Below are 23,889 nucleotides of genomic sequence, written 5' to 3'. Positions count from 1 at the left end.
AGGCTTTTTAGTTTTAAGTATAAAATGCTGCACGGTTAAAATAAAAAGATAAAAAAGCTTCATCTGCTTCCTAAGTACGAAGAAGTTCAGGTCGGCTCAGTTTGTGTTTGACACCTGCAGTCCACTTTCATCTTCTAAGACTCTGAATTCTCTTTCTGTATCTCTGGTAGGGAGAGACCCTTCTCCTGTCATCGCCTTGACAGTTGTGCAGAAATGAATTACCAAGAATCTCACACAGTAATCCAACATTTTGCCGGAGACGAGCAAAAATCATTTTTCCACAAGAAATAAGGAATTGGTGCAGCTTTCACAGTGAGACCAGAAAACACTGCTTATGGGGATTTAGTTTTCGAAGGAAGATGATTCACGTTCGTATGGGGACACTTTGTAACAGCCTATCTGCTCTAGAAACATTTTTTTTTAAATTCACATTACAAGATTATGTTTGCACAAAAAGCGCAAATAAACTGTATGGGGCATTTGAACTGTTGTGTAATCAGGTGACTATTTGGAAGTCAAATAAACTGACCGGGTTTATTTATTTGTGAGCTTTCTAACGAAGGTGAACTATCTCTTTGTAATCAGCTGTGCTAGACTTTGGCATCAAAGGCCAGAAAGCAGACATGCTTGGCAAAATAATCTATCTCCCTCAGTCTAATCCAGGGGTGTTACCTATTGAAAAAAGCAAAGTCAGTGGCATGTTATCTATAAAACAACATTTCCTGACAGTTACGAGGAGCAGAAAGTCCAGTGCTCTGTTCCTTATCTCACACACTGTACGGTGGACCTCTTCCAAAAGGAAGTTGTTGGCTTTTCAGGGCTGGTAAGTTAAACTGTAAAAACAACAAGAGCGAATTGTTTGCACAAGTTTTAGTAAATAACACAAAAGTAGCCACCCACAAAGTCTTTAGAGGTTGTGGTGTGGTTAGGGATCTGGGCTTGTTACTCAAGCTTATTGATTTGCGTTTGAGTGGGAGTCACCTCTATCAAAGTGCTGTACCCCAGTTATGGATTGAGTCTTCAGTGTGGGGGTCTCTATCAATCAAAGTACTAACACCCTTCACTTGCAGGAGGAGAGATCAGTTCTGATCTGAGGATTTATTTAGCTCAGCATAGGACTTTCCTAATCTTAGACCTTAACTAAATGAACAGACTTAACAACTGTAACATTCAAACAAGAGATCAATAGGCCTGTCTAGTTCATTTAGCTTATTTTCCTTTTCTTTTTTCTTCTAAATACCTGTTCTCTACACCTCATACATTCCAAAATAAGTGTGTTCTAAAACAGACACAGAGATAAGAGAAATGTAATTGTCATCATCAGCTTACTGAGCAGAAAACACCAAACATCCAGTGATGTTTTGGTAATATGAATATAACAATACAATAAAAGGGAAGGAAAAACAGCCTCTTTAGCTAGAAAGTAGATGTACAGTATCTGTCATGTTGCATGTTGTATTTAGAATAACAGAAATGCAAAAAAACACATTTGGACAAATCCTTATCTTCTCAGTCTGACCGGACCTCTTTCACAAAACGTTCTTATGCAGTACGATAGGTGTACACTTTATGAAAGTGGCTCTATATTTCCACAAACGATCAGGTCAATTTCAATTACTAGGTCAATTTCAATAATAGCCACTAGTGGTTTATGATTTCTGTATTCCACGTGATACTATGTCCCTTGATCAGCTCTCTGCTGTTTATGATGTGTTGAGGTGTGTTGAGCTCTGGTCACCTGTTTCATTGCTTCTGCGTTCTCAGGAATGGATTCACCCAGCCACCTCCTGTCTGAGGAGCAGCTGAAGTGCTCCATCTGTCTGGATATTTTTACCAACCCAGTGTCCACTCCATGTGGGCACAACTTCTGCATGCAGTGTATTGGAGAGTACTGGGATACCACCGACGTGTGCTTGTGTCCGATGTGTAAGAAGCCATTCTTTGGAAGACCCGATCTTCACATTAATACCACTTTGAAGGAAATCGTTGAGCAGTTCAAGGTGACCCACATCAGCACGTCTGAGGAGTGTCTTGTGAGACCAGGCCAAGTGCCCTGTGACTTCTGCACTGGAAGAAAGCTCAAGGCGGAGAAATCGTGTTTGGTGTGTCTGGCTTCCTACTGTGGGACACACGTCCTACCTCACCACCTGGGAGATGCTTTCAGGAGCCACACCCTGGTGGACCCTGTGGGCAACCTCGCAGACAAAGTGTGCAAGAAGCACCACAGACTCCTGGAGTTCTTCTGTAGGAGAGACAGGATCTGCATCTGCCAGTTCTGCAGGGAGACAGACCACAGAGCACACGAGGCTGTCCCTATTCAGACAGAGTGGGAGAAGAAGAAGGTAGAGAGAAATAGCTTCTGATGGAGGCTGGGCGATGTGCCCCAACAATGGGCTGAAATGCAATCTTGGGATCTTTTCTGCACCACATCAGATGAAACACGTGCACTGTGTCTCATTGAGTCAGATTTAGATCCAATTGTATAACTTTTGTATTTAAAAAAGTGCTTGTTAAAAGAGATTATTTTGCATTTATAGTGGAGCGAGGGTGCTAATATTGATAGATCAATACATTTAAAGAAAATTCAAAATTACTTGATGTTTAAAATTTCCCTTATGGTTCCTATTGGACGCAAATATATACAGTAGCAAAAGACTACATGTAAGAGGAGGTCATTCAGACTCATTGGTAGGTAATTGATCTAAGGATCTCATACAGCTCTTTCTTAATGGAAGTAAGGGTATCAGCTTCAGTGACATGGCTGGATAGCCAGCCTTTGGATTAAGAAGAGCCTCTGTTCTGTTCTTGATTGTAAATGCACAAGGTTACCACCATCTGATTAGCTACATTTCTATGTTTTCAGGAGGGTTTCTTGCTGAGAAGCATGCTCCACGCATTTTCAAGAAAATGCATTAAAGCCCAGAAATATGGGGTCAAATTAAATCATCCATTATAAAAAATGCATATATTAATAAATGCATACTGTATGCTGATATTGTATCATATCATTTACCCACAGCCTTATTTACAAATGGCAGAGGTGGACATACTACGGATGATCCAGGACAGACAGAAGAAGGTGGTTGAGATCAGGCAGTCGGTGGAGCTCATGAAAGTGAGTCCTGTCAAGGGTTTTATCAAATCCCACTGGGTGGGGGCACCTCAGGGCTCAGTGCTTGGGCCACTGTTTTGTCTTCCAGCTAGAGAAACATAAGAAAGGTTATAAATGAACGGCCATCTGACCCATCTACCATTTGGTAGATAGTAGCTTCCTGATACAAAGATCTCATCCAGCCATTTCCAGTAAAGATCCAGGGTATTGACTTCAACAAGATGGATCAGCAGTGTTCCTCACACTTTCCTTTGCATTGTGCTGTGTTTCACAGTTCATGCTGAAGAAGTCGTCTGGGTTGATTATCAGTGTTTCTGAGGATTTTGAATGCTTTTGGCAGGTTCCCTTCATACTCTTCTCTGATTAAGATTGCAAATGTTCACTTCTTTCAGCTGGTCAGTGTAGGACAATACTTTAAGTCCCAGAGTGTATCTGGATGCTCTTTACTGGGCATGATTACCAATCATGCGGACTGAATCTAGAGCAGGAATGTCTTTTCTATAACATGATGAGGAGACAATACATAGTAGGGCTATCTGTACAAGGATATGGTAGCAAATCAAGCTGGAAACATGCCGCTGATCTAAAAACAGGAAAGCTCAAACACAATTAATCTTACAGCTCTGAAAAGCAATACTGAACTCCAGTGAATATAAGCTTATATATATATACATACTTATACTTATATATACTTATATAAGCTAGTCTAAGAGAAATTAAAGGTAGATTTTCAGTTTGAAGGGATTAATAGAGATAAATGAGAGGGCACACTGTGAGAGGGGTTATGGAAACAATGCACCCGTAACTCTATTGTACTGCAACTGAGAACTGCTGAGGAATTCGAAAGCAGCAGGGGCTGCATTTCCATTTCCAGCATTGGGAGTGTGGAATGTTAGAACTTGGCCCTGGGAATCTTTTGCAAGGAAGCACAATGTAATTGAATAAAATTCATGATGCTGTCAGTGCTACTCCCCTCTGCCTTTGTCGTCTGCAGAAAGAATCTTTAATCTCTAACTACGCTTGACTCTATGCAGCAGTTTTGTTCGGTGTTACTGGGGATTAACTGTGAGAACCGATCAGGAACAACAGTTTGAAAAATGCTACATTGTAATCTTTCTTGTGCAGGAACGTTTTGCAGATCTTGGCCCACGTACAGTATAGTAGAAGCTGGTAAACAGAGTTGAGTTCAGTTGCCCCACTATTCTTCTGCGTGGTGTCCCTCTCTCAATCAGAGCAGCACGCAGAGAGAGATTCAGGAGAGTGTCCAGGCCTTCGCTGCCCTGGTCAGCTCGATTGAGAGGAGCCAGACTGAGCTCATCGCACTGATTGAGGAGAAGCAGAGAGCAGAAGAGAAGAGGGCTGAGGGGCTCATTACAGAGCTGGAGCAGGAGATCGCTGAGCTGCAGAGGAGAAACACTAAGATGATGCAGCTGTCCCACACTGAGGACCCTTTCTACTTTCTACAGGTCAGCAAGCACTGGGGTTTCTTCTGTAGAGCTAGCAAAGGTAGTCTTTAGTTTAAGTACCACCATATCCTACTGTATATGTTAAGTGTGTCATGGCTGTTCTACGAAAATAGCTTAAGTCATTTTGATTATTTCCCATGTGTGCTTTCACAGCCAGTGCTGCAGATAACAGAAGTGAACGCGAACGTGCCATAGCTGTGGAGAATTTGTATCTGTCTCAAATATTCACTCAAGTGGCCAGGCAAAGTTATTAGTAGAAAATTCCACATCTCTTCTCCTCTGACCCGCATGGTGTCAGAGCTTGACACATCTAAGATTAAGGGGTAAGAGTTTCGGTGGCAGTCCGCTAGGCTACTGCTTGTCTCCCGTTTGCTGATGAATCTCTTGTCTGTCGTGACGTAGAGCTTCCCCTCTCTGTCCACCTTGCCGAAAACCAAGAACTGGTCCTGCGTCACACCCGCCACCCACCTCTCCTTGGGGGCTGTGAGGACATCGGTGTCTCAGCTGGTGGAGAGGTCCCAGAAAGAACTGGACAAGCTTTCTGAAACAGGTTGGCATTCCAGGATCGAGCGTGATTAGAAAAGATGAAGAATCTTCAACGGAAGACAACACAACAGCAATGAAGTGCACATATGTCACGAGGGGAGCACAGTTTAGTATTGCTCCATCCTAGTGAACAACAAACCCGAGGCCACAGGTGGGAACTATGGACAAGAGACTGGGGACAGGAAGCACATCTGGGGACAAAGTGTTGTGGGAGTTGGGAGCAAAATGATCCAATCCATCCACACTGTTGAAGTTGATACTCCTAAAGTGAGATTTTTGAACCCACCCCTACTAGTAACTGAACAAGACAGAGGAGCTGATTGAGCCCCCTCATCTGTAATTTTGTCGTGTTCTTATGTTTCATATCATCAGTACAAAGCTTCGCAGGTACTGCTAGAATTAGGTTGGGAGCACAATGATATGAGAATAAAATGCACTATAGTCTGAAGTTGAAGTTATTACCTGCTCTACTCTTATTAAAGTACTGTATCACATTCACTAGAGCTGTATAGCTTGGGCACTGGGAAGGTACTGTAGGAAGGTGCATTTTTTAACTTTATGAATGGTCTCATGTGATGTCACTTCCTGCAGCTTACAGCTGGCAGCCCCACTGAAGCTCAGCAGGTGTGAACCTGGTCAGTACCTGGATGGGAGACCTCCTGGGAAAACTAAGATTACAGCTGGAAGAGGTGTTAGTGGGACCAGCAGAAGGCGCTCACCCTGTGGTCCATGTGCATCCTTATGCCCCAGTATAGTGACAGGGACACTATACTGTAAGAAAACGTGTTGAGGTCCTGACTGTCTGTGGTTGTTAAAAATCCCAGGGTGTTTCTTGAAAAGAGTAGGGGTGTTACCCTGGTGTCGTGGCCAAATTTCCCCCTGGTCTTTACCCATCATGGCCTCTTAATAATCCCCATCTCTGAACTGGCTTCATCACTCTGTTCTCCTCTCCACATATAGCAGAATGGTCGTGGAAGACAGTCCGCATTATTATAATAATTATTATTAATAAAAACATGCACATGTCAGCGTGCAACAAGAGATCCAACAGAAATTCTCTGACGGCCGACAGCTGGGCGTTTGCTGCCCTGGAGAAGTTCACAAAGGAAGGCCCCTCCAGGGTAGCAGAAGCATTATTTATGATCTCGTCTTCTTGTTTCCGTTCCGACCCCCCCCCACCCCAGCCAGATGGATAACAAGGCCTCCGGACGCCGCCCGGCACCAGGGAGACGCCAAGAGCAAGAGGTCCCGGTTCAAACTGTTAAGCATGATGAAACCGAAGGAGAGGAAGACCTACCAAGTGCCGTCCGGCGGCCCCGCGGAGCGAGGCGAGGCGAGGAGGAGGAGCGCGAGTGGAGGGAGCGGCTCAGAGCCCGGGGGCTCAGGCGTGGAGGAGAGCTTGTACGACGACTGCTCGTACAGCGGGGATGAGGTTCGGCTTGCGTCCGACGACGGCGGGATCACCGCTGTGGCTTTGTACGACTACGAAGCTGAAAGCGGGGACGAGATCTCCATTGACGTCAATGACATCGTCACCGACATCGTCAAGGTCAGCGAGGGCTGGTGGTGGGGCCAGTGTAAAGGAGCTCATGGCCTGTTCCCTTCCAATTATGTGGACCTCAGGTCATAGAGGACTACAGCGGTTTTGCCTGCAATCAGTACTTCCAGATCTCCAGCCAGATACACCACTATAATAGATTATCTCAGCAATTTGAACACAAAATCTGTTTCTCTGGTTTTCTGTTCTTGAATGCGGTACATGCCACAGTGGGTGCACAGCAAACAAAAAAAACATGATACATTTACACAAATACAGTATTGGTTTTGATTTCTGCCAAATTGTCTCGCGTATTTTGACTGCCAGCAAATGGAAAGATGGTTTTTTTTGTATTTGATCATTCTACAAGAATTAGATTGTGTAAATCTGATCTTTGGAATCAGGGATTGTTTCATATCCCAGCTCTGGAGGACCACCGTGTCTACAGGCTTTCAGTTCAGCTGGGCTTCTAATAACCTTCTAATGAATCAGCACAGTCATTGTGGATTTAGACCAGTTTTAAAGCATCTCAAGGCTTAAGTAAGCCCTATCAGGCATAGCGCCCCCTCCAGTGCCAGGATTGAAGGTCCCCTGACATGAAGCCTGTTAACTCTTCTGTATGGTTCCCTTCCAAACAATAATAAAAGAAAATGACTCCCACCAATTGTGTAGTATTTGTGGTTGAATTTTGGATTTGAACTGCTCCTTTTTAGTCTTGCAATCAACACCAGCAGCCATATCCCCCTGCAACTCACAGCTGGCAGCCTCACTGAAGCTCAGCAGGTGTGAGTCTGGTCAGTACCTGGATGGGAGACTCCTTGGAAAGCTAAGGCTACTTCTGGAAGCGGTCTTAGAGGGGCAGGTAGGAGGCACTCACCCTGTGGTCTGTATGGGTCCTAATGCCCCAGTATAGTGACTGGGATACTATACTGTAAAAAGGAGCTGTCCTTGGAATGAGGCATAAAACCGAGGTCCTGACTCTCTGTGGTCTTAAATCCCAGGGTGTTTCTTGAAAAGAGTAGGGGTGTCACCCTGGTGTCCTAGACAAATTTCCCCCCTGGTCTTAACCAATCATGGCCTCCTAATAATATCCATCTCTGAACTGGCTTCATCACTCTGCTCACCTCCCTACTGATATTTAAAAAAAATGTATTTTATTATTGTTTGATAGCTGGTGTGTGGGGAGAGTACTGGAACATCATCCAGGTGGGGCTGCACACTGGTGGTGGTAGTGGGATTCGCCATGACCTGTAAAGTGCTTTGAGTGGTGTGTCCAGTAAGTGCTATATAAGTGTAAGCAATTACAGCAATTATTAATGGAGTGAGAAAAACAGCAGGTGGTTTCATTGTTTCTGCATCTTCTGTATCTTCATCTCTCTTTAATTGCTCTTCTACAACTGCGTTATGCTGCTGCAACCATAGATTTATAAAATTGGAAATCACTTAAATTTATGCTAGACTTCTTCTAATGTTCTGGGGAAGCAATCAATCATTTTGATGTAATAGGTGTGTACATGCATGTATATTATAATTGTTACTTTTGTTTTCACTCTTTTGTCACATGGCATTTCTTAAAACTTACCATCAGCCAATTCTGTTCCCCCCTAATAAAACCCACAAGTCTGCTAACGCCGAGACAAGGCGGGCTGACCCTCACCTCACAAGCCCGCCTGACTGAGTGATGATCTGACAAGGAGCACCAGTCCTCAGCCCTCGCTGAAGGCACATTTCAGACCTGCAGTTTAGAAACTGCTTTGCATATATGGGGGCAATCCTTCCTTCGCTAGCTGTTGAATGAAAATCCCAGCGATGTTATTTTCTTCAGACTGGAGAATAAGCATGATCGCTATATCTAAAGTAAGTATGTTGAAATAGCAATTCGAGAAAACACCATGCATGCAAGAGGCCCATTGAGGACATTTTGATAAACTGGGATCCTGGGTTATTGTCTTTTCAAAAGGAGGTATGTTGGTTGTTGAAAATGAACACATAATGAACATAATAAGCAGAACACTACTTCTAACATCTGTAGCCTTGAAAGTGTAATTTGCAGTGCCTCTGCAAGAATTAATAGATATAGTAGGATTAACATACGCAAAGAAGACACGTCACTATTCTCCATTGTTACGTCCAGATCTCCTTCCAAATTTGATTTGATTAGGACTGGTTATCACATGACAATGACCTGTATAACAGTGAAAGCTGTCTTGTTCTTCACTCATGACCAGATGTTTGCTGGCTTATTACTAGGAGATGTGTGGGGGTGATTGTTACTTCATACAACCTTTGCCAAATCTCCTCAGTACAGTGTAGAAGGGAAATTCCAGTGCATGCTGGAGGCTGTTCATTTTGTAAATTTACCGAAAGTTTCTAGAGAGAAGATAAAAGATTACATCCAGTGCCTGAGGGATAAAACAGCCAGGACACTGAGCACGGCTGACAGAGAGGGAACACAGCTGTCTAACCACTCTCACAGACCCAATGCTATTCTCGAGCCAACAGACCACTATGACGATCGATAATGGTTAAACCATTCAGATAAAACTTCTCATCCCAAAGGAACAAACAGCGGAAAAACCCATGACATGGTAGGTGGGGGGAGTCCCAGTCAGTGCTACACCCAATAGGATGACGTAGCGCAGTCTGAGCCAGCAGCATCATCACACAGCAGGTCAGATGCAGGCGTGAGAAGCTGCGTCTCCGCTTTAAACGAGGGAGAGCTTTAGATTAGCAGGAAAAGCGCCAGATCCAGAGTGGAATTGAACCAGAACGTTTCATCCAAGAAATCAGCGACTCCTGCAGCCCGATGTTCTCTCTTGCCTTATTGGGGGATCAGTTTGGGAAATCTGATCCAGAGGAAAGAGCACCACCTACCAGTCCACAGCAGCAATCTGGGTATCCCAGGAAATCCTACTGCTGTCCAGCCCAGCATTGTTTAGCTTCTGAAATCTGACAAGATCAGGCTAGAAAGGGGATACCTGAGGCACAGTGACTGCTACACCCTCTGAAGTAAAGATAAGCAAAGATTGTAAAAGCTTTCAAGAGGCCGTTTACGTTTGGACTTGTAATCTTTATGGCAGGGTATGATCATGAGAAAAGTAACAAACAAGGAGATTGACCAATAGGTCAAGTTGAGGTTGGGTGCTGTTAGGGAATGCTCTTGTTTCAGAAACAGGCACTCAATGCTGGCGTCAGCAGCTATATAAGGTTTGAAACCTGTTCATCTTGTCCCCGTTCCAGTGGTGGGCGTGACCTCACGGCTCCAATTTCATAAAGGGGGCGGAGCTCAGGCATGTCACTTGACTGAACTGTCAGTTCAGCCGGAGAGCTGGGATCTACAACTGGTGAGTCCTGCTGTGGGAATTTCTTTACTTTTCACTGGGAATCAAAAAACAATGGTCTGTATAGACTCCCGGCCTCACTATGCAAGTGAGCCCTGCGCCATGGTTAGGCTGAACCTTGATGGAGCGAGCAGACAGTTTGAATAAAGGTGTTAGGGTTAGTTAAAGGAAATCTCTCTCTCCATAGCTCTAGTGCTGAACACAAACACAGCCTGACTTGATATAGGCAGCAGCGTTTATACATGGAGGCTAGGAACTAGGGCTAGTTACTCTTCTTACCTTTGTTTCAAGTAAGAATTAAAATAGGATTTCAGACAGATAATCTGAGGCTACTTGTCACATTACTAAAACAGTACGTCGTCAAGGATTGTAAAGAAACAATTAATTCTGACACAGGGGATAGGAAGTAGGATTAACTGCGAAGAATTAAAATTCAAGTACGATTTCAGACGGATAATCTGAAGGTACTTGTCGCACTAAGATGACAGGCAATTGTAATTGAATGAAGGAGAAGGGACGTACAGTATCGCATGTTGACAAACCACAGTGTCACATAAGTGTGAGGTAATCTCCTCAATTTGTGTGGTATCTACATTCAAACTTACATATCAGCATGCACACATATGTATGTAGGTATATACACCATTTTAATTTTGATTTGAATTCAATTCTTTCACTGCCGAAATCTCATCCGGTGTTGTTTTCCGAGTCACTGCTGGTGCATTTTCTTAGATTGCAACATCTTTATTCCAAGTTCGTTACTGCTGGTAGGTGGGTGTGCACCTCTGTGTGTGAGAGAGAGGTGTAACTGCCTGGGGGGCTGTGCGCACACACTCTCTGCTGTGTGCGCCTCCCGTGATGGTGGTGATGATTGTTGCCAAGAAATTCACACGTGAGTCAGCTCAACGTCACTGCGTTTCGCTTTGGCAGCTGGCCAAGGCAGGAGTGGCTTAACTCCTACCTGGAAAGATCGTTTCATTTGTCCGCCTTAGGTTATACAGCACAACCCACAGTTAAGCACAACCCTCTTTTTTGCAAGACACGGGTTTTAAAAAACCCTGAAAAACGCAAAACAGAACGTCAACCTTTTAATCTAAATTGATTTGTTTGAGTTGTTTGTTAATATCCGTCCGGTCTCCAACGCATCCAGGGGAAAATGTGGTTTGTTTTATTTGTAAAAGGTTGATTCAGCAGCTGTTTAGGAATCTTGCAAACTGTATAATGGGACATGTTCAGAAAATGCATGTGCCCCATTCCACAGCCATCTCCCTTCTGAACGAACTGAACAGTAACAGAAGCACTTCACTCTCCCACTGTGACTGAACACAGGGTCGGTCCAGGTCTCCAATCTGGATTTCAAACATGTGAATAGTTTACATATACGATCCTATTCCCCTGCATCTCTAGGTCTCGTTTGGTTCAGATAGCCCTGAGCATAAAAAAATGTAAACCATCGGAGAGACAATGAGGATGTCTTAAATTTGATCAGCGATACAGGAATGCTGGAATATAGGTTTTACCAGGAGATGGTGGGGTTAATCTGGAGAGGAAGAAGAGGGCAGGGTTTTGCAGTGAATGATTTGCTGCTGTGAAAAGCTACCACACATCTGTTCTTTTGGGGATCTTATTTAATCGTGTCTTAGATATGCGTGACTAGCTTTGGGATTTGCCTCATTAAACCGGTCGCTCCATGCCAACTTATCTGGTTCTGCGATTAATTTCTCTTCCACATGTCGCTCACAAATATTTACTTCCATGCTCGCAGGACAATTGGCACCCATCAGACTCATGTCCGAACAGCAGATCCGTTGCCCAATATGTCTGGATACCAACTTTACCACCCCAGTCACCATCCCCTGTGGGCACAGCTTCTGCACGGCCTGTATTGGAGAGTACTGGAATCACACCGATGAGTGTCTGTGCCCACTTTGTAAAACATCCTATCCCACGAAACCCGATCTCCTTGCTAACAGAAGCCTGGGAGAATGTGCTGGTCGCTTTGATGAAACGAAGGAGGTGAGTGGGGATGAAGAGCGCTTTGCCAAGCCAGGAGAAGTGCCCTGTGACTCTTGCACTGGCAGGAAGCTCCAGGCTGTGAAATCCTGCCTGGTGTGTCTGGCCTCCTACTGCGAAACACACACTCTTCCCCACTATCAAGAGGCTGCTTTCAAGAAGCACACGCTGATCGCCGTCTCCAAAAACCTGGAAGACAAGATGTGCAAACAGCACGGGCGACCGCTGGAGAGGTTCTGCAGGAGTGACCAGACCTGTATCTGCGTGAAGTGCACCGAGACAGATCACAGGACACACAGTACTCTCTCTGCACACAAGGAGTGGAGAAGGAAGAAGGTAGTACAATATTAATACTCATTAACGTGAGACAAAGTACGTAGTGGTGAAATTTGGAGCATCTCCTGAAAGCACTAGATGCCACTATAAAACAATATTATACCAACATGAGTGGAATTTAGTTCTTTCATACACAAAAGCAATGTCTACATCTATAATTATATCCATCCATGCATTTCTGACCTGTTTATCCAACACAGAGTCATGGAGGAGCCGACGTCTATCCAAGCAAGCAGGATACACTCTGGACGGGACGCTAGTCCATTTCAGAGGTCACACACTCAAACACACACAGGCTCACACCAGGGCTAGTTTTGCCAGAAGCCAATTAACCTACCAGCGTGCCTTTGGACTGTGGGAGGAAACCAGGGCACCTGGAGGACACACACGCAAACCCAGGGAGAACACACAAACCCCAGGATTTGAACCCAGGGCCCCAGTGCTACAAAGCAATGTCCACTGCCGCCCAATTATAACTATAATTAGAATCACAAATGTTGCCAGAATAAAAGAGGAGGTCCATCTCTCATGCACTGTAATAATAATAATCATGAGCATTACTTGAATTTCCTTCTTGGAGTAGCTAAGAATTCCTGACTTCGCTGTTTGTCCACAGGTTCAGCTGGAGAAAACTGCAAACAAAGTAGAACAGATGACTAAAGAGAGACTCAAGAAGGTGGAGGAGCTCAATCAGCTGGTGAAGCTCAGCAAAGTGAGTCCTTATCAAAATCTCACTGATCTGGGAGTACTGCAGGGCTCAGTATTGGGGGCCACTGCCTTCTTCATGTGATAGTGACTAGTCTGGAGCACTAGTCAGCTAGATATGTAATGATACAGTATACAGCAGTTGCATGTACAGAAATATTTTATTACTATTAACCTCAACCAGCTTCAGAGAGGACAAAAATATTGAGTGGAAAATTGAATTGAAAGTATAAACACTTTCAAAAACAGAAACAAAGAATACCTGATCAGGAGAAGACAGACAGGATTTGGAAAACAGGGCAGGAACAGGCAGGGAAGAAACCATAAGAATGATGCTGGGAGGACAGGATCCAGTAAGGTTTTGTGTTTCAAGATCTCAAGTTTCTGGTCACAGGGTCTGGGGTTTCTTGTTATTCACGTTCGCCTACAGCACGTGCAACTTAAAGTCAAAACTGAGCATAGCTGAGTAACTCAATGGCAGAGCACCTTTATTGTGGCATTTCGGGGATTATTAGGGAATCCAGAATAAAGTAAACAGGGTGCCAGGCTTGGCAGGGGGAAGACCGAGCTATAAGGCAGCCCAATTAAACCTGATCCTCGGCAGTAATGCGTTCGCTCGTGAGAAAACTGCACTCTCCCCATGTTAGACGTGGCCTGCAACCCAACTCTGAGATTTTCGTAGTGATTATTCAGGCGTGCGTGGCCTACCTGTTGTCCCCATAGAGCCACACAGAGAGAGAGATCGAGGACAGTGTTCAGGTCTTCGCCACTCTGCTGCGCTCCGTGGAGAGGAGCCAGGCTGAGATCACTGAGCTGATTGAGGAGAAGCAGAGAGCAGAAGAGAAGAGGGCTGAGGGGCTCATTACAGAGCTGGAGCAGGAGATCGCTGAGCTGCAGAAGAGAAGCACTGAACTGGAGCAGCTCTCTCACACTGAAGACCCCATCCACTTCCTACAGGTTGGCAGTCACTCTCTTAATAGATTGATTTTCCATCTTGGTTTGGCAAACTAGAGAGCTGGCCATCTTAAGACAAACCCAAAAGATGAGGCAGACTGCCGGTTGTTCCACTAATTATGAAGACTGTGAAGCACGTCAGTGTTGTGAATTTTCCTTCTCTGCTACTGCAGAGTTTCCCCTCCCTGTGTTCCCTTCCACACACCAAGGACTGGTCTGACATCTCTGTTCACCCTGCCCTCAGTCTGGGGACTGTGAGGAGAGCTGTCTCTCAACTGGGGGAAAGGCTTCAGGAGGAAGTGAAGAAGCTTGCTTTGACTGGTTGGTACTGCAGGTTCACTTTTGCTTACCTTTTCTGGGAATCTGAAATGCCAGGAGTGCAAAAGTCAATGGATTTCCATTTATTATAGTGCAGTGGGAAAATGCTCTTTCTGAAAGATAGCGTATAACACCAAAAATCATTTGCTTCAACTTGTATTCCAATAACGTTAATATTTGTTTAATTTCAGAGCTGAAAATAGCACAAATTTATTCTTCATAAAAGAAGGCTGAAGAATAAATTTGGCTGTTTGGCTATATTCAGGGATCTTTAGGTAGAACCTTGCAGGGTTAGTAGCACTAAGTGAAATGGGACAGACAGGTCTGAGCGGGTTAGGAAATGCTTGTTTTTTAAATGGAGCTCATAACGAAAGTTTGGGAGGGATGACAACAACCGCGCTCAATCATACTCAGCTTTCAGTAAGTACTGTAGCAATCGCTCCCGTCATTCTTCCTCCACCACAAGCTATAAATACCAACGGGATTTCCTACTCTCCCTCGCGTGAGACTTTTGCCACCCACCTCCCACCTCCACCTCTGCAGCTGCCCCTTGGTCACCCTGCGTGGGGGTCCTGGCCTCCTTGTCCTCTGGCCAGGAGGTCGGCCCTCAGCCAAGCGGGTTAAGCCGATATCCGCTCCAGAACAGTTCATCACGCTTTGATCTTGGGTGTTGTTGTTCCTAGTGAATTAAAATGAGATCAGGGATGATGATGATGATGATGATGATGACGATGACGACTATGTCATGTTTTTTTATTGCATGTTTTGTAATACACAGATGTGGACCCCCAGTACAGCTCACTGCCAACTCATCCTGTCTAAAGATGGGGAAAAAACTGCAACACACAGCTGAAAGTGAAGAAGATGAGAACGACCCACTCGACAGTTCTGCAGGATGTGTCAAACGTTGCTGCATTTGGGACAGGGGTGGACTCAGCTCTGGGAGGCACGACTGGGAGGTTAAGGTGCCCAGCTGCATGTCTTGAGCTGTGGGTGGTTCCACTCAGCCGAATGAGAAGAAGGAAGACTTGTAGCATTAGAATCTGGGCTGTAGGGATGAGCAGCGTTAGTGGGCACATGGCCTACAATTACACCCAGACCCCGACTGCCATTATTTCTGAGCCACAGAAGGTGGGGGTGTAGGTGGGTTACAAGGAAGGGCAGGTCTCCTTTGTACGTGGAGACCAGAACTCGCATCGACACTTTCACAAACACCTTCACCGAGAAACCCGACCCCTTCTTCTCCCTGAATGTTCTTCATCCTCGTGAGGATGATCACCACATTAATTAGGACAAACCTGCTGAGGAGGATTCACATTCAGTGATCATCTGCTCAGTCACAGGGGGCAGTGATTAGACAGGGCGTCTGGCAGAGTATAAAACTTAACTTGGGCCCGTTTGGGCTCTGAGTGGCCAGACAACGTCAGTTAGTCTACCCATCCGTTTTCTAACTACTTCTTCCAATCCAGGGTCACAGGGGAGCCAGAGCCCATCCTGGCAACCAACGGGCACAATGCAATATACACTCTGGATGGGACGTTAGTCCATCACAGGGCAGTCAGGTTATAATGTTTCAAATTGCATTTGCATTTGGCTTTTAAAGATGTGCATTTACTGAGACAGCTTTCCTATTTAAAATGATCCTCTCTCCTATGGATATCTTCTCTTTCTTATGGAGATCTAAGATATACAAAACAGCACCACCAACCCTAAAACCGAAGAAGACAGAAACAGAATCAGTATCTGAAAACGCAGGGTTTGGGTGCCTCTTGCAGGGCCAGATTACAGTACATCACACAGAAATCACAGTCAGTCCTATCAGGATAAATCTCACTCTGGGCTACAGTCACCTTTAATTCATGTTGGATGAAGATGTTTCTCACTCTTCTGCTGCACACTTCCCAGTTCGGGGCTGCACTTTCGTGGCAGAGAAGATGGGCATCTATATGTGAAGATTGTTAGAATGCTTTGCAATGAGTATCTCTATTTAAATGCAAGTTATAATTAGTATAATTTAGGAATATGTTGCACTTATATTCCTCATGTGCTACACAAATGTGTGCCTGTTCATTCTCTTCCTACATACGTGATTGTATTCCTGTATTGGCGTTGACTTCTCACTGACTCTGATTCTATCCCTATCGTTCGATACTCCAGTAAAACCCAGCATGAGACGAGACCTCAGACAGCCATTTTTTTCTTTTTCAGATTTTAAATGCCACTGTGGGCAATTAAGCAGGTGATGTGGATGTAGGAAGATCATGTGCAGCCAAACAGTGTCCTTTATCCCTTGAATGAGTGAGCTCTTAATGCAAACAGGCTGGTTGCCTAAGTGAACAATGTCATGCAGGTGTTACCAATTTCTAGAAGGAGGTGACCTATATGACTAACTATATTGGAGCTCTCCGGGACCTGGTTTGGGGACCTCAGGGCGAGATGCACTGAGACTCTCCAGGACCATGTTTTGGGACCACTTGGACTGACTGTTCTGGGGCTCTACAGGACCAGTGCTATAATACAAGTGTACACCAAATCACACAATAATTGCCTGCTCACAACCGACTCTCCTTTGAAATAGCTGAATGCAGCCCATGTGTACATAGCACTAATACGGTTCTGTGGCTTCTGTGAAACTCAGTCATGGGTGGTTATTTCCTGATTCCTGGATATAGCATTGTGAAGTCCTATGTAATAAAAGTGCTGCTATCAACCACTGAGAGGGTGGAGCTTGTATCTTCTTTCAAAAAGGAACACATGGTGTTTTATAAGAGGCATTTCGGTTCCTCCTTTTTCAGTTCATGAGAGTATCATTCTGTCTTGCCTCTAAGCAAAGATGTTGTATTTGTGTCCTGCCAGCTAGACTGGGATTATACAGCAATTCCTTGCAGATTTTCTGATGCAAAATTGATCAGCAACACATATTTAGGAGAGACGAAGCACAACCAAAATCAATTTCTGTTTCACAGCTGAGAATTGCACAGCAAGACAAAAGTAAAATTTTAGGTTTTAGATAGGCAGGAATAATGCATTACTTTATTTAACTGCAGTGTGTGAAGTCAGTATCTCACACCCACAGGAAGTAAAAAGCTGATATTTAATGTTTGTAATTATATATTATAAACAATACTAAAAAATTAAAACTGAAGGCACGTCTTTACTCACTACTTTGAGAGGTCTGGAACATGCTACACAGCCATGTTGTTGAAGATGATACCCTGACGCCTTCCCAGGTATAGATGGATGAGATCTCTTTTGGAGATCAATTAGCTACTAACAGCTAAACAAGCTAGATGGAACAAATGACTTCCTCTCATTCGCAAATATTATGTTTTTATCTCTCTTTTTGGTTCAGTAGGTGCTCAGAAAATATTCACTCATTCAAAGAGCCATATTAAAATTCCAATTCACTGAACCTGGCTTCATTACTCTTTCAGAATAATTAGTTATGGCTGATCCACAAGCCAATTTTTGTACTTATGGAGAAGATGGTCAATCGGTCCAGTTCACAGGCTGCTTTAGCTCATAAAGAGCTGAATTCGAAAAATAAATCCTGCAGACACAGTGGCCCTCCCACACCTGGATCGTCAACCTCTGATGTAGGTGCAGTGACCTCAAAATAGGGCACCCAAGGAGAGGGCTCAGAGCCTTTGTGCAATCGCCCCGGTGTCCTGGCCAAATTTCCAATTGGCCCTTACCAATCATGGCCTCCTAATAATCCTCCTCTATGAATTGGCTTCATTACTCTGCTCTCCTCCCCACTGATAGCTGATGTGTGGTGAGAGTACTGGAGCACTATGGCTGCCGTCGCATCATCCAGGTGGGGCTGCACATTGGTGGTGGTGGAAGGGAGTCCCATTACCTGTAAAGCGCTTTGAGTGGAGTGTCCAGAAAAGCGCTATATAAGTGTACGCAATTATTATTATTATTATTATTATTATTATTATTATTATTATTATTATTATTAACGTATAGTAGTGGTTTCCACATCAGGGCACTGATAGGACTCAAAGAGTTAAAGAAATTCTGGAGGAGTAAAGCAAGTGTTGCAGTTTGTGGACGTGAAAGTGAACGGTGGCTGTTGCTTAGTTCCTCTCAGGAACAAACGCTAAATATGTCTGGAAATAGCAGGGGGGCGGGACCTCACTCTCGGGCTGAGTTCCAGCAGGACTGGCTCGGCCCCTGTCATTCTGCAGAAACGAAAGCTGCCTGCCTCACCGTGTCTCTGCCTGCTGCCTGGTAGGTAACCTGCAAACGGGAATCTCCTGGTAGTTTTCGGAAAAACAATGAAGGTTAAGTCATGTAGGCTGCAATCCTGAGATTAGTGACTGGCAAACGGAGCAAGATCGGTCGTGCTGATGTCTTTCCTGCTCTTTCCCTTGTGTTCCTTGGCATTGGACTCTTGATTTCCTTCAGTTTCTATTCTGAACCCAGGAAAGAAAGGGAGGGGTTTTCAGGTTGCTGGTTTCTTAAGACTCCGAATCGGGCAAAATGACTTTGGGAAAGGAAAGAAGTTACGCAGAGCACGGTCTTGCCGGGGAGGAATAACTGAGGCATATCAGGTTGGTGGTCAAGATTTGCTGGTCAAATCGTGGAAGAGTGTGGGTGACCAGCCACCATCAAGGACAGGGAAATAATCAGATGACATTTAAAAACTCCAGTAGAAATTCCAGTTTTTAATTCTCCAGGCAATCTGTCGGAAAGAAGATGCTCTCTGATCTGAGTCATGTACAGTTTCACTGAATTGAAGATTTATTCCTTGCAAAGAGTTAGTATCTTTGTTCTGAGTGCTAATGCGTGTTGTGTCGTAGATCAGGATAACCACATCACTCTAATAATTGCTGGGAAACTTTGAGAGAGGACAGAGGTTTATGTATTCCCTTAAACTGAATAAACACAGCATGTAAATAACTCCTTTCCCAAGATGGATCTTGGTGCCTTACAGGAGTGTGTGGCAATGCTCTCGAATCAGTATTTTGCTTTTCCTGAAACCTATGACATTGAATAAACATTACAGCATTAGGGATGCGTTCAGAAGAGGAAGAGGAAAGGCGAGGGTTGTATGAAGTTACAGGAGATAGTATAAAAGAGTATTTGTGACCTCAAAATCTTAAAATTATTAACATTCCAATCATGAATACTGTATGTCAAAGACACTGTTTCTCTTTTGTGAATGTGTGGGTCAATGAACGGAATGTCTTTGCCCTGTTTGTGCAGTGCTGCAATATTTCCTTCCCTGAAATGAATTTTTGAGGAGCAACTTTGAGATGTGGCTTAACGTGCACATCACAGTCAGTGAGAGCCGAGTGTAGCCCTACAACAGAGAAAAGGATCTTTGTAGCCTTTTCCTAACATTGAACGTCTAACAGCTGAAGCAGAAACGATCGTTTTAAATGAATCATTTCATCTGTTTAAATGACAGATTTTTGGCACACATTTGCTAAAATCCAAATCCAATCCGGATTTATTTAATTTACCAATTACAGAACAGATAGCTTCCTCTCCTATAATGTGCATTTCAAGCGTAACAACTAAAGAAATATTTGTGCTGCCAAAATCACAGCAGTGCAAATCGGATCATTTTAAAGGCATATTTTAAGGGAAATCATTAGTCTTCGTGATTTTGGTCTTTTTTGTGTGTTGCAATGCAAGATTTTGGTGCTAAAAAACTAGACTAGTCCTAACATATTTAAGGCAACTTCCAGCACTGAACCTTGGGAAACCTGCAGCACCAGTTGGCCAGCAGCATGCTGGGAGAGGCTGGGCCATTCCTGTGCTGCTGTAGTTGTGTGGCTATGCTTTGTTTGCTCTCCCTGATACAATATTGATTTAACACTTGGTGGCCACCCTGACCCAACTGCTGTTGACAGACCGGGTCTCCTGGGCAGCTTCAGAGCGCACCAGGAATGGACTGAGAAACCAGCACAACCAACCTACATACTCATTCACGATTAATGACAACGCCCCAAAATCAGAGCGTAACGAACTATTGTGGAGTGGATATTTGGCTTAACCCGCTTGGCTGAGGGCCGACCTCCTGGCCATAGGACGAGGAGGCCAGGACCCCCAAGAAGGGGGACCAAGGGGCAGCTGCAGAGGTGGAGTTGGGGCGGAGGTGGGATGCAAAAGTCACATGGGAGGGAGAGGGAGATATCATGTTGGTAATTATAGTGTTCTGTGGAGGAAGGACGAAGGGAGTGGTTGCTAATCACTGATGGCTGGGAATGATTGAGCGTGGTTGTTGTCATCCCTCCTGAACTTTAGTTAAATAAACTCCATTTCTTGCATGCAAAAGGGCATTGTGCTGTGCGATTGCATGAAAGGGGTTCCTTAATTCCTGTCCATCCCTTCATTGTTTGGGGAACTCTTGTGAGCCCTCCCTGGTGTCACATGATCCCAGGTTGCCCCCTGTGGCTGGCTGGGGCTCGATGTCTGCTCAGATCTCAGAGCCTCCCCACTTCCTGCTTCTCCACAGGTGAGACCCGCTGCGAGGAGACGATTGATGTGCTTGTTGAGATCTGACCCAGAGGCACTTGATCACTTCTGCTGTTCATGCTAATGCTTAACTTTCTGGCAATCTGAGTGTAATCCGTTAGCTTCCGAGCTGTGGCTCAGCGGGAAATACTGCCATCCATTGATTCAGGTGGCGTCAGGTCAGTCTTTTCCTGACATACAGTAGTAAAGAAAAGTAGGGGCTGACTTGTCTATGAAATGTATATCTCTTTATTAACAACACAAGAAGGATTTTGTACCACAGTATATTTATCCAAATACTGTACATGCTCACCATCGATTTGCTTCCAAACTGAGATCATTGGGTTTTATTTTTATCATTTTGCATTAGTTTAGGATTTTTTCCTTCATCCCAATGAAAGAAAATATTCCACACACACAAAATGCTTTTGGGAAAAGATAATGACTAAAAACTAGTCTTGCATCAGGATGCTTACATAATATTTATTTCTTTTGGAAATGCGACTCACTTTATGTGCACTACTGCTCAAGATCAACAAAATAAATTATTTTTCGACCAACCTTGCCTTTCTGAAGGGCCGTGCTAACAAAGCAGAGTATCCAACACCTGTACTGTATGTACCTACGTAACTAGTTAGTAATTAATTAATAATGAAGCAAAACAGTTAATATTACACAGAAAAAAGAGAGAAACGATAAAGAAAGAAGAATGATAAAGACGTTAATGGAATGTATTCAATAACGGTCACCATTTAACGTCATGCTCAGAGCAGACCTTTGAATTCACAAGACACAGTGATATTTCTCCTTGTCCTGTAGGAATGGACTCCCCGAGTGACGAGGAAAGGGATTTCCCCTCTGGGACCGGGATGCCGCAGGTTGTAGACGAAAGCCACCTGAAGTGCTCCATTTGCCTGGACATATTCGAGAAGCCCGTCTCCACGCTTTGCGGCCACAACTTCTGCCAGAAATGCCTTCAGCAGCACCTCTTCTACAGAGAAGAGTGCCCCTTGTGCAAGACGCTCCTTCTCACGAGGCCTGGCCTCCCCATCAACACGACCTTGTCCGAGATCGCCGAGCGGTTCCGGAAGTCGGCGAACAGGATCCCGGAGGACGGCTTCGCGCGGCCCGAAGACGTGGCCTGTGACGTCTGCCGGGGGAGGAAGCAGAAGGCGGCCAAGTCCTGTCTGGTGTGTCTGACCTCCTACTGCCGGGCCCACCTCCGGCCTCACTCTACGGTGAAGAGGCTGACCAAGCACAAGCTGGTGGTCCCGGTCAGAGACCTGGAAGACAGGATGTGTGTGGACCACGATCGCCCCCTCGACCTCTTCTGCAGAGACGAGCAGGTCTGCATCTGCGTGAGGTGCATCGATGTGTCCCACAAGATGCACGAGTGCATCTCTGCTGAGACGGAGTGCAGAAAAAGAAAGGTACAGCCTTACACAACAGCCAAAAGCATTCCTGTACCCTGTACCCTGTACTGTTTGCAATGCATTATAGGCAGCCACATTTTACAATGTGTCCAACAAAATCCCATGAAGCATTTGAAAATAATAAGAAATAGTATTATAACAGAAGTTATAATAAAAATTTGGGAGGAGGGCTGGATCCTAATCTACCACACTTCCACCTGCTGATACAGTATAATTGTCTAAGCCAGTGGTTCTCAAACTTTTTGGACCAAGTACCACCCCTAATCCAACCAAAGCATCCAAGTACCACCTACAAGTCATGGTCTCATAGGAACCCCAGAAATTCTCAATGACCAACATGAGCGCGCGTGCACACACACTCACACATACATATAATAAATATTATAAGAATAAACTTTATTTGATATAGCGCCTTTAAAGGTGGCTTCTCAAAGTGTTTTACAGAAAAAAAAACATTAACAACAACTAATAAAGCACCATTTCAGTGAGAGCGGTGAGCCTGTTAAGTTGAGCAAAGCAGATGTGAATTAATTTTTCGAGGCTTGATTCAATTCACAACAGAGTCTAACAGATATTAAATCGTCAGGCATTTTCTTGACGGCAAAGGTCTCGCGGTGGATGTTGTAATGCGTACATTAATTTCTGGAGCAACCTCTCTAATTCGTGCAACTACACCGTTATGTCGGCTTGTCATTGCTCTAGCACCGTCTGTACAAACTCAAGACGCATTTTATCCAGTCGAGGCCATTCTCTTCGATAAATTCATTCAGAAGCTGAAATATGTGCTCTCCTGTAGTTCCTGTTGGTAGCGGTTTACAGAACAGAAAGTCTTCATGGGACATGCCCTCAAACTCGTATCTAACGTACATGTAAACGAGCAAATTGGCCAAATCGACTGCAGACTCATCTAATTGCAGTGAAAAACATCTGCTCATCTTAACGCGCTCTATCAGTGTACTTTTGATATAATCCTTCATCTCAATAATTCTATGAATGACTGTGTCTTTCAGTGGGAGGGGGGCAGCAGGTCGAGCTGTTAAGCAGCTTTTTCTCTACACATAATACGTGTCAGCTCTTTTGCCAACGGTAAATAAGGTTCTTCAAAAATAGTATACTGTAGCTTACCTGCTTTAGCAATACGCAAGCTTGCATTTTCCGCGTTTCCGTTTTTATTTCCGTATTTATTTTAAGTTTTTATTTCATGCGCATGGGAGCGAAACACAGACGCTCGGTGTACTTTTCTCAAATTAGAACAGTTCTTAAATATTTTTCTGTTATCACGCTTTCGTGTGCTCACAAGATGACCTGCATTCACAGCACGTATTTCTATGTATTCCTGTGTTTAGAACGTTGGCATAGTTCCAAAATCACGCACATTCTCCTTTCTCCCTATTTGCTGGATATACAGTAGCTTTTTTTAAATACAATTGGTCACTTGCGTCCGTAGCACGCATTCCCTATAGAGTGGTATAGAATTACAGAGTATCTCTTGTGTCCACTGAAGTATTAGCGCGCACTGTATCGTAGTACGTAGGCTGCGTATTCGACACGTATTAAAATAGAAAATATGAAAACCCGTCCCGATTTTTCAGCGCACACGACACAGTTCCAGGGTCATTTGGGGTACCACTTGGCGGCACGCCACGTACCACTGCCG

At 44.4% G+C, this 23,889-nt stretch overlaps 2 protein-coding genes across 5 annotated transcripts in view; both read left to right on the top strand.

Annotated features, from left to right (window-relative positions):
- Nucleotides 1-23,889, top strand: part of LOC148660058 (uncharacterized) — a 30,271-nt gene that overhangs the window by 192 nt on the left and 6,190 nt on the right. Inside the window, exons 2-8 of the mRNA XM_088638136.1 lie at nucleotides 1,765-2,342; nucleotides 3,020-3,115; nucleotides 4,345-4,578; nucleotides 4,981-5,128; nucleotides 6,309-6,751; nucleotides 20,590-20,800; nucleotides 21,619-22,229. Of these exons, the coding sequence (XP_088494262.1) occupies nucleotides 1,765-2,342; nucleotides 3,020-3,115; nucleotides 4,345-4,578; nucleotides 4,981-5,128; nucleotides 6,309-6,751; nucleotides 20,590-20,800; nucleotides 21,619-22,229 (2,321 nt within the window). The remainder of the gene's footprint in view (nucleotides 1-1,764; nucleotides 2,343-3,019; nucleotides 3,116-4,344; nucleotides 4,579-4,980; nucleotides 5,129-6,308; nucleotides 6,752-20,589; nucleotides 20,801-21,618; nucleotides 22,230-23,889) is intronic.
- Nucleotides 9,348-17,042, top strand: LOC148660059 (E3 ubiquitin-protein ligase TRIM47-like). 4 transcript variants are annotated; one of them, XM_088634055.1, is made up of 6 exons: nucleotides 9,348-10,005; nucleotides 11,768-12,351; nucleotides 12,968-13,063; nucleotides 13,780-14,013; nucleotides 14,184-14,338; nucleotides 15,105-17,042. In XM_088634055.1, coding segments are annotated over exons 2-6 (1,047 nt in total). In that variant the 5' UTR covers nucleotides 9,348-10,005; nucleotides 11,768-11,790; the 3' UTR covers nucleotides 15,106-17,042. The 4 variants fall into 4 exon arrangements, with proteins under 4 accessions (XP_088490181.1, XP_088490180.1, XP_088490183.1 ...); XM_088634054.1 differs by having other exon boundaries at nucleotides 9,348-10,059; nucleotides 14,184-14,331; nucleotides 15,107-17,042; XM_088634053.1 differs by having other exon boundaries at nucleotides 9,349-10,005; nucleotides 14,184-14,331; nucleotides 15,107-17,042.

Source organism: Lepisosteus platostomus, chromosome 6 (assembly GCF_059453375.1).
Source record: "Lepisosteus platostomus isolate fLepPlt1 chromosome 6, fLepPlt1.hap1, whole genome shotgun sequence".
NCBI classification, from domain to species: domain Eukaryota; kingdom Metazoa; phylum Chordata; class Actinopteri; order Semionotiformes; family Lepisosteidae; genus Lepisosteus; species Lepisosteus platostomus.
Note: the sequence above shows the minus strand (reverse complement) of the source record. Positions and strands in the feature narration are given on the sequence as shown.